At 42.2% G+C, this 10939-nt stretch overlaps 1 protein-coding gene across 2 annotated transcripts in view; it reads right to left on the bottom strand.

The window, feature by feature from the left end:
• Nucleotides 1-315: 315 nt before the first annotated feature.
• Nucleotides 316-10939, bottom strand: part of prkd2 (protein kinase D2) — a 34055-nt gene continuing 23431 nt past the window's right edge. Inside the window, exons 6-19 of one of the 2 annotated variants that reach the window (XM_076141473.1) lie at nt 10562-10633; nt 10348-10365; nt 9463-9622; nt 9238-9349; nt 7644-7721; nt 6514-6832; nt 5417-5469; nt 5245-5317; nt 5026-5132; nt 3903-4064; nt 3559-3657; nt 3050-3317; nt 2460-2545; nt 316-1460 (exon numbers count right to left, since the gene is read on the bottom strand). In XM_076141473.1, the coding sequence (XP_075997588.1) occupies nt 1236-1460; nt 2460-2545; nt 3050-3317; nt 3559-3657; nt 3903-4064; nt 5026-5132; nt 5245-5317; nt 5417-5469; nt 6514-6832; nt 7644-7721; nt 9238-9349; nt 9463-9622; nt 10348-10365; nt 10562-10633 (1832 nt within the window). In that variant the 3' untranslated portion in view covers nt 316-1235. The remainder of the gene's footprint in view (nt 1461-2459; nt 2546-3049; nt 3318-3558; nt 3658-3902; nt 4065-5025; nt 5133-5244; nt 5318-5416; nt 5470-6513; nt 6833-7643; nt 7722-9237; nt 9350-9462; nt 9623-10347; nt 10366-10561; nt 10634-10939) is intronic. The other variant, XM_076141479.1, reaches the window with a different exon arrangement.

The raw sequence follows: 10939 nt of genomic DNA, 5'->3' as shown, positions 1-10939 counted from the left end.
ACTACAGAAAATGTAAATAGATCTGTGCTCTTTAGTGCCCAACCCGATCTACTTGAAGAAGTACATCTAAATGTTATGATTGGTGAAGAGCACTGATCTATTTCCCATTCGAGTGCTCCTCGAGCTCTTAGAGCTCCATAGCGATTGAAGTACAGAAACACTCTTACAACAGCGTCTATTATAATCTGAAAACAAACAATATCCACCTCATATCAATCTTAGGTCTGTCTGTTTTCTCAATGACATGGCAGAAAATTGTAACGTACGGTTGAATTATACAGGAAGTTGAATGAAACTGTGCTGGCAAAAAAAGGATATTGTTCAAGGTTTGTATTTTCTGTTAACAAAGGCTAGAGTCATCCACAGTCTACACACATATTTGACACTACAGAAACTTCAGGTAATACATAAAGGAGACCATCAGATGCTTACTATGTTTTATATTGTCTAAGTAAAGCTACTTCACAGAAACATGCAATGTACTGACACGACGGCTTCAGATAGTAATCAAACCTACTTCATACACCCCCAAATCTCCCAACAAACTCCTAACGTGCCCCCCAACTCCTGCCCATCCACATGCATTTACATTGTAAATCCTAGGGAAAGGTCAAGGTCAGATACGCCGTCTTCATCACTGGTATATAAAATCATATATACAGGCACATTTGAAGTTATTCACTGTCACCGCTTGACGACAACAGCAGCAATGCACCGCTGTGGGTAATGTGGTATACTGTCAACTCCAAACTAGTACAGTTACTATGGGGCCTATAGTAATTGTATAGTGAATCTAGTATATCACTTCAGGGAATGCACTTGTGAATGATGATTGGTTGGACTCTAAGCGTCTGTTGTCACTCGAAAAAAACCTCCATAACCGAAGGTGAGTGAGCTCGTCTTTACTGAAAACACAAATGGGACTGCAATTCCAGTCAGCGCAGTAAAATGACATTAAAATTGTGGCTTTTCTTCTGTGGAAAATTCTTAGGCAACATTTGACTCCAATTCTGTCGATCCAGACGCCCCAGGATGTGGCACAGATTTGACGCGTCTTCTTTATTGACATGATTTCACCGATTATAACCGTTAAAAAGGAGCAAAAACAGCAGAGGTCAAGGATTTTCAGAATCACAAAAAGGGGGGAATTTGTGAAGTTTGACTTCTTAGTCCGCAACCCATCCCCCCCCTCTCCCTCCTTCCTGTACAAGCCAGGGCCTGAGTCCTCAATCTGCTCAGAGGATGCTGACCCTCTCGGTGAGGCCTTGCACATCCGCATCCTCCCCGGCCTCCTCTTCGTCAGAGGCCATGGCGCAAGGAGGGGGCACGAGGTGAGAAGGGTAAGGCAGCGTGTGGTCACGGGCGAACATTTGCCAGCGGCTGTCGTCGCTTTCGTGGGTGATGTAACGCTCACCCAGCTTGGTCTCCAGCTCTCGCAGGTCCAGCCAAGCCTGATAGTCCTGAGACAACACAACCGGGAAGAAACAGAGGGAGGAAATTCACTTATGGAGCCTCGAAATTAGCCAGTAAGAAATGGCTTTCAAGAAGTTTATAGTGCATCATCCCGTAATCATTTTAGATTGTTAGGAACACGTGTGTGTGTGTGTGTGTGTGTGTGTGTGTGTGTGTGTGTGTGCTCAAGGCCCATTCTTCTCTCTGGTTTTAGTTAAGTTGAGAATTAAGTTTTGTCTAAAGTTAACTTTGATGTTGGATGGTAGTGTTTGCTGGTAGAAATACGAGCTGCAAGGGAGGTGAAAAGGCTACCGATCGCACTGGTTTCTATGGCAACCTTTTTGTTTAATATTTTTCAGTTAACCCAGGGTTACCAAAACTGCATTTACTTAATATTGTGATGCCAGCTAGCAGAGGGTCTAGTGAATGTTGTATCATTAACTGAAAGGCTTGGATGTGACTTTGATCGATCCTGACATGTGAGCCAAATACAGTTAGAACTTTCAGAACGATGACATCTTTCATTGGGTCTTAATCTTTGTATGACCTTTTATGATCGATTCCCCCAACACACATGAGGAAATACCATAGTAATGCCTCTTTCAGGGCAAACGCTAAACAAAAGACCACTTACAGGCGAAATGTGTGAATGTGTGAATGCGGCTGTGTGATGCAATTTTCCCTTAATGACACGTCTGGGGCTTTGCTTTACAATATGTGTCTCATAGCAACCGTCACCCGCTGGTTTTGCAGGAATTCGATGAAAACGAGAGCGGATTGCAAGAAGAACAAATAAATTATCTTTGTTTTCACTTCTCGGGTTCTAGTACGACAGTCATAATTAACAAAATGTCCATAACTTAACTGATCATTTGGGGTGACCACTGAGAGAAGGTCATGTTGGGGCTGAAAGGAGCCGTGCAGGTAAACAACCGCATGTGTGTTTGTGTGTGTGTGTGTGTGTGCGTGCGTGTGTGTGTGTGCTTCTGCTCAATTATGTGTGCTACCTGTAGATATGAATGGCTGAGGCTTTTGTCCACACTGTAGCGTTTCCTCATCTTGACTTGAAGCAGGTTATTGATCAAGTCAATGGCTGTGAACACATGAAAGCACAGGTTTTCCTTTAGCATCACATAAGAACATTAACACACTAATCAGATTAAATGTATTTAGTGCTCCGTGAATACTGCATGACATCAATACAAACCTAAAAACTGTGATTAATTAATAATGCTCATTGTAATGTGATGTAATAGAGAGTAAAGAGGCAAAGCTTTAACTGGCGGTCTTGATAACAAATTATCCATAATGCAAATGTTCATTTCCAAATGCAGCACATTTGTGAATAAATTCTAATAATTTGTCGTACGGTGAAGTGAAGTAGTGACAAGTCATTAGCTTATGATATACAGTAATTGTCATTTTGCAGAACAACAAAATTATCACAAATAAGCCAGGTACTAAATAATTTGGATTGGTAATGCCCCGTCATGTCTTATCTGTCCAATGTTTAAGCCTTCCTCATTTTCTTCCTGTCACAGGCACACGCATACAACGACACCATTACATGCTCCTCTTCCTCCTCTGTTGTGTTTACCGTCAAGGGAAATCTGTTTCCAGGGGTTTGGAGGGTACATGAAGGCAGCGTTGTGAATCTGGTCATTAATATCTTCATCTTCATTAAATGGGAACGTCCCACTGAGGCTGACGTACATGATGACGCCAACAGACCACATATCCAGTGAGCGGTTATAGCCCTGGTTTAACAGAACCTCCGGCGCCAGGTAGGCAGGGGTGCCCACCACAGAGCGGCGGAATGACTTCTCGCCGATGATACGGGCAAAGCCGAAATCACACAACTTCACCTGAAGACAGAGGAGGAAGACAAATAAGGGAGGCGGGGTGATAAGAGTGTAAGAGCAGGAGAGGTGTTGCGTAATATCAAGAGGAGAGAGGAGAGAGGAGGATTTGAGGGCTGAGAAAGTAAATAAAGAGGATGAAGACAATACCTGTGTGATCATACTGCTGGTGCTTAGATTCAGCTGCATATAAAAGGGTTTTTGACATGAGTGTGTGTGGGTGTGTATGTGTGTGTGTTGTGTATACCTGAGGGAAGGGATCAGCAGAGGCAAGCAGCACATTCTCAGGTTTCAGATCACAGTGAACAATGTTCTTAAAGTGCAGATGTCGCAGAGCAGCAAGAATCTGCAAAACCCACACACACACCCAGACAGACGCGCACACACACACACACGCAGAGACAGGATGTGGATTCGTACAAACTGCATACAAAAACACACTTCAATTGTCACGTTATGACATATTAAATTTGTATGATGAACTATGATGACTCTGAACAGATGTCATTGAGAGTAATGATTACCACAAACGTACACACACACTTCAATACGTGTCAACACCCCCCCTCCTTTGACAGGGTGCATACACACCTGTGTAATGAGGAACTTGGTGAGCCTCTCAGGCAGCCTGCCTTTCTCACTTGAGAGGATCATCTCCAGCATGTCGCCGTGCAGCTTCTCCATCACCACAAACACTTTCTCCGGGGTCTCGAACATGCACTCCAGGTTCACTATGCCCAGGTGGCGTAAGCTCTAGGGTGGGGGGCGCACCAGGGGACGAATGGGAGAAAGAACACAGAAAGCATTAAAAGGGGACAAATGTATAATTTTGAAGAGTTTGGGCAAAAGGACTGACTTCTCCTCCTCACATTTACTAACCTTGTTTGAACTATTACAACAAACTTCATCCTTTATTTTAAGTATTTCAATTTTATTCCTGCATGCATTGGTCTTTATGGTCTCCATGGTGACAGGAGAATTAGAAAAGATATTCACAAACACGTGTTAAGCTATAGGTTTGAGTCTGAATTCACAACTATTCAATCATATTCATGCAAAACAAAGAAGGAGGTATGCTTTTATGTTGAATGGACATAATTAAAGTCCCTCGCTGCCTCATGGTGACCTTCAATATCCATAGTCTTTTGTTTTTATATGGTTTTTGTTAGTTTCAATCGAATGTCTCTCAAACCCACTATGAGTTGCATAAATATTAATACATTTGAATTATTTGCCCAAAAAGTGGAAGTGAAGCTGCGGTGACGAATGCACAACACTATGGCAGATTATTGTACCTCTGTCTCCATCTGCTGGTTATAAACTACACGTGCAGGCAGAGACCAACATGTCTTGTGCTCTTACAGGGCAAAGGTCACAAACTGCTATTGACGTTTTCAAATAGTCTGATAAAACCACATTATTATCAGTGGTCAAATAAATCTACTTACTGTCCAATAACACGGTGTCACTGTCTGCAAAACGTGTTTACTCTGTTCTCATAGTAGAATTAAACTACTTTACTACCCAATACCTTCATTTTGAAAACTGTTCTTCCCTCCTTGCTCAGATACAAACAATTGAACAAGAAAGAATATCATAACACAACTTATACAACAGTGTCCTTATTGCGGTATTGAAAATAACCTCTTTGTGTGTGTGTGTGTGTGTGTGTGTGTGTGTGTGTGTGTGTGTGTGTGTGTGTGTGTGTGTTTACCTGTAATATGGCCACCTCGTTCCTCAGTTGGCTCTCCTGCTTGGTTGGGAAACGAAGCTTGTCTATTACTTTCACAGCTACGTCCCTCCCTGTCTTCCGGTGTTTACCTGAAGGACAGAGTTTAACATGAGTAAATGTGGAGTTCGTAATGGTCTATAGTATTCTTCACGTCTTTTGAAGTACTTCAACTCAGTTTTGGACGATCTTAAAGTCATTTACCTCCATAAACAACTCCAAACTGCCCAGATCCCAGAACTTCATCTGCAAAGATTTGGTACACTGAACCAATATCCTGAAAAAGAGAAATGCATAAATCAATTATTATCTACATCACTGCTATTAACTGTTTTATGATTGGATAAAGCATTTACTAAATCAAATTGAAACGTACCACGTTCTCTCGTATTTGACTGTTGGACACAGAAATGCTGACAGAAGCTTGTCCTGAAAATACAACACAGTAAAATTGTGACGTGATGATCATTCTGTAGAGTTTCTATACTTGTAATTTAAACTCATATGTAATGAATTTGTTGTAGCATCACAGAACAGAGTGACACACATCTTATAGCTGACAAACTAAGTAGTAGTTCAAGATAAATAGCAGATTTCCATTGATTGTGAAATGCCACATCATGAATGTAACATCTGTCAGGAAGTTCTTATCGTGTCGCTCCTCAGTTAGAAAACGTCACGTCTTGGCATGGAAACACTAACTTGTAGCTGGCTAGGAATGCTGGCAGCTCTTGGCGTAGTGATATGAAGTAGTAAAGTGATGTGTAAAGTAATTGAATGTAGGATTCCACATTTGGTCTGAATCACAATTATGTATCAAACCCTCAAATCCTTTGGGCGCTTTCCCATGACATCACGTTCCTCATCTTTAAAGAAACCTTTCACTTATTCTTGCTGATGCGTCTATAAAATCTTCCTCTTGATATTTCACCCTCTTCATCCCTAACCCAGCTTCAGGTTGTACATGACGTAGCGTTAACGTTAGGTGATTGTTACCTGACATTTGTGGAGTTTGGTTCACTGGAGCCATTCTGTGGCACTTTGTAATGTGGCCTGCTAAGAGTGGCTGTTGATTTTTCTTTGGCATGTTGCAAACGGTTTATCTTTTGAAAGGAACTTGGCTTGTTTTCGCTTTAGAGACGCTCTCCAACATGTTCTCGAAGTAGTGTTTCACCAACTGTGGCATCATTCGTGACATCATTCATGATGCCATGTAATGTATTGGAACTAGGAAGAACTAGGGAGATTCTGTTCATGTCTACCTGTTCTATAATTTGGTTATGCAAATAACAAAATAAAGCACCCTACACAAGTATCAGACCCCTAAACAATGTTTCTGGCAAGTTAAGAGGCAATTGGAGGGATGGTGCTTGTTGCAACCACACACAAATAGACACACAAACAGACACACGCTTCATTTATAGTTGTAGGTTAAACCTGTTTGGCTGTAAGTGCTGGTGACTCGTAACTTACTGTGAGTTGTATTCCCCCCAGCTGGTGGTCCGTCTTGGAAGATCACGGGCATAAGCGCCTGGCGAATGGCGCTCTCCCATGCCTTGGCCACTTCACGCCCCACGCCACTGTTGGGCGCCACTTGGCTGGGCGAGGGAGGCGTTTGGGGGACACTCTGGGGGTTGTTGGGAGTAAGCGTGGGGAGTGTGTTGGGGTCCTCGCCCACAAAGTAGCACATAGTGCCTGTGATGAGCTCAAAGCAGTGGGGATTTGTGCCTGGGGGGACGAGAGTGAAGTTACCGGCAGGACGCAGCTCCAGTATCTCAGACAGAGGGATCTCCTGCAGGGGGACAGTGGAGCAATTAGCTGAAACATCAAAGCACAACTGCAAACACTGTATGGTTTCATTAGATTGTTTCTTTTTTATCTGACATGTACTGCAATGATATGTATGCTCACACTGTACATGCCAACTCATCTACAAGGTGGGGGTGCTAGTCTACTTCTGTCTGATATTATTGTTAAAGGAGGAGAAGAAAGAAGGAAAGAATCCATATCTCTGTGGACTTCAGCTGCTCTACTCAGGACTATTGTATATGTAGTCCTGTACTGTATTTACTCATATTTTGCTGTATCGTGATGTCTCTTCTGTCTCTTTATCATTCGTTTGGTGCATTTTTTTCTATTGTGTTTACCGGTACGTTGTTTTTAGGGATTATACTTAACTTGTATTCTGTATCAGAGCAGCTTTTGGTTGGAAACCATTGATGTGAGGGCCTGTGAAGCGCTTTGAGACACTGAATGTGATATTTGGATACACAAATACACAAAACCTGTTTTGTCTTGGAGGTCATGGACAGTACGATCTGTGTGTTTGCAGAGAGAATGAGAGGTAAGTGGTCCTTAATTTAATTGATCTTGTTTTTTGGTGTTGTGTTGTAGCCTGAGGATGTTGCTGGCCACAGATTCACTGAGAAATTGGGAAATCAGATCAAGTACTGAAGAAAGCTGCTCGAGCTGCTCCTGACCTGCTAGAAATTAATCTGGCCATCAATCAGCTCAATCAGGAGGTCGATGAGCTCATTTATCCTACATCGCCATGCCCTCACATCGTACTAATGTGTGCTGACCTATAAATCTACTTCACTTACCTTGTAGTATTTGTTGGAGGTGTTGTTCTGGAAAAGGATGATGCACTTGCAGTCCAGGCGCCAGTAGTGCCGCTTTCTCTGTTGGAGGTTGAAGTGGGATGGAGAGGGGGGCAACAAGGGCAAGCCGTGAGATCAAGGGTGAGGTTGGAGAAGGGCAACGGTCAGGGGCTCAAGGACCAACACGGACGTATTTGTAACTGAGAGACAGCGTGCATAGAAGAGCGGCCAGACGAGAAGCGAGATGAGGAGGACTAAAAGCTGGAAGATGTTGGAAAAGAAAAAGAGAACAAAAGAAAGCAAGAAAGAGATTGAGTGTGAGAGAGAGAGGCAGAGACAGGGAGAGACAGGGAGAGACATGGAGAGACAGGGAGAGATAGACAGGGACAGAGTGTAAGTGAAGCCAGAGAGGAAAAACAACCATGAAACAGAAGTAGAGATGTGTTAGAGGCCATAATAATAGAACACAGAGTGACAGAGTGGGCTTTTAGCTTTTCAGTTTTCAGCCTTGATTTAACTCTCCAACTAACCTGTAGCACACACAAACATGAGAGCGCGTGCGCACACGCACGCACACACACACACACACACACACACACACACACACACACACACACATAGAGTTCTGAAAGATGAAGGCCACAGCTCTGAATACAGTGAGAGATATGAGAGACAGTAAAGGGGCGATGGAGAGACAAATCAGGCTGACCAGGCTGTCCTCCATGGCTTTGACTTTGTGCAAATTAAAAACTACACAACTAAGTCGCAGAAGAAATCGAGCAGTGAAGAAGAACACAAAACACAATAAAGTTTGAGAAGCTAGAAGACAATGGGGGTGTATACATGAAACGCAAAATATAACACAGCATGTACCTCTTGCTATGACTATGAATTACTTACTCACTTTAAAAGTACAGTTAGTATGAAACACTGATTTACATAAAGCCTACATAAGCTAGCTAGTTTGAGCTCAAATCAAGATATGGAACACGCTTGCAGCTAGCTAGCAAGTCGCATCACTGGAAGCTAAAGCAGGCACATGGTTGTGATTTTGTAAACACAGGGGCACAGTTGCAGTTTGGCTTTGCTGTTTGCTTTGCTGAAGATGTTAACGGGGGAAAGATGGTTGGTAAAATGCGGACGCCAGTATAGGGGCTAGCACTTACGCTACAAGTTGTAAGTGGCCAATCAAGCAACGAATAGTGTGTATGGATGCCTCTCTGGGTAGTTTCAGCATTCTGTGCCTCCTCTGTGAGGATTTACAGCTCTGAATCAGAGAAGTTAGGTTTCCTTTGTGTTTTGTCCATTTAGCTTTGACACCGGAGTAAGCATGTAGCGCTTTATTATCATGTTGATTTCCTTTGGACACACCTCACAACAATGCGTTGTTGCTGGAACTCCAGTGCACTTATTACCATAACATAAGCTTCAGGAATGAACTTCAATCATCGCATTGCATGTAATTACCAGGATTGTTTAATGAATTACCCCAAATGTTCTATCACTTGTAATTTATGTTCCAAGATAAACCTCGAGAGATTTACAGAAGTGACTTAAATGATCCAATTACAGGGATGAGGCACAAAGCTTTTTTTACCAGCGTGTCCTTGTTGCTGTAGTGAACCATCCATCCCTCCTTAATAGACGTGCTGGAACGCCGAGTCGTCTGTCTCACCGACTGGACCACCCTCATTAACGGGATGTAAACACTGGAAGGACAGAATTCAATGGGTCAGAGGTCAATGTGTGTGTTTGCTACTCAGCACTGTGGATTTCCCGCTCTCTTTCTTTCTTTCTCTCGAAATATCAGCATCTGCCTCACCTCTGGTCCCCGCTGGATCCATCCTGGTTGTTTTCAGGTGAGAAGGACCCGGGGATGCTGCAGGCCTCGTCCGAGTCGTCCATAGAAGACTTATCCGAAGCATCGTACTCACTGCTATAGTCCATGGGCACCTCGAGGTCCGTGCTTGGACTCAACATGTCTAGGAAAAGAAGACGAGACGGGAGTGTGACCTGATTTGAAATGAATATATCCAGAAAGTAATTTCCACTTTATGCTACAGCTACACAGGGCTGGCCCTAGCATTCTAGGGGCCCTAAAGAGACTTTGACCGCTCTCAACCTAGGTACGAATTACTAATGACAGACTACATAGTTGGTCTTGCAGCATTGCGTTTTATTTCAAATTTATCAGATGTGGAAATAAAACACATATACTGTATAACAGAATACATTAACAATAAATAAAGATATAAAACTTAAAAAACTATCAATACGTTTAGAATATAAAACTATAACAACTATAAAACAAATAGAATAAATGAATAAATTCTGATAAATAAATATGACTGAATGAAATGACAAAATTGTGAAAATGATCACAAACTAATTAATCTACACGACAAAGTGTGATCTAGTGAGGCATGCATGTTGTTAACATTGTTGCATCTTAAGCCTCAATCAAACAGACCGATGCCTGTGTATCAAAAGTAAGATTGAGTAGTTAAATGCTTTAAACTCAATAATTCTAAGGATTATTAATTTACGCAATCAAAATCTGTTTTGAATGACTAAATGATTAAACTACCATTGGAGCCTTAACACAGTATGTAGGGCCGGCACTACAACTATGACAACTACGTCTAAACTACGACTAAGTACTTGAACATGCACTGATGTAAGACGTGTTAGTACTGACGATACTTACCAGAGTTACTTCTGTTGTCTGGGAAGATAAAAAATTATGAATGCTAGTGAGTTTAGAGTTATATATTGGACATTCTTAAAAAAATAACCTATTTCTGACAGCGGAAACATGCGGCTGAGGAAAACATCTCTTTGATTAAATACAAGCACAGTTACATGAGTCACACACTCACACACACACACACACACTGGAGATGAATGATGTCTTCTCTTACCTCCAATGGTCTCCCCGAGGCAGTCATTAGGAACCTTGTACGCACAGCGTTTATGGCAGTTGAACTTGCAGTCTAAAATCACAATTCAGTCTCATTAGAAGCAGTGGAAGAAGTGGAAGCCAAGAAGCTCTATAAGCTCCAGCCCGGGGTTCCATAGGTGTGAGGGTTGCAGCAAATACCCGGAACAACAAAAATGGAGGATTGCATTTGTATTCTTTGTTTGTCCAAATCTAACATCTCCTTCATCAGTGGTTACACGCAAGATGAAGGCGAGAGTAATGACAATCTATTGCATTTATTAGTTTTATTTGATACAAAAAGTTTGTTTAATTTTGGGATTTAAAAACTATGGTATTGAAAATAGTTGTTTTGTCATCC

The sequence above is a fragment of the Genypterus blacodes genome, unplaced genomic scaffold, assembly GCF_046128005.1.
Source record: "Genypterus blacodes isolate CSIRO-AG114 ecotype Tasmania unplaced genomic scaffold, CSIRO-AGI_Gbla_v1 ptg000003l_1, whole genome shotgun sequence".
Lineage (NCBI taxonomy): Eukaryota > Metazoa > Chordata > Actinopteri > Ophidiiformes > Ophidiidae > Genypterus > Genypterus blacodes.
Note: the sequence above shows the minus strand (reverse complement) of the source record. Positions and strands in the feature narration are given on the sequence as shown.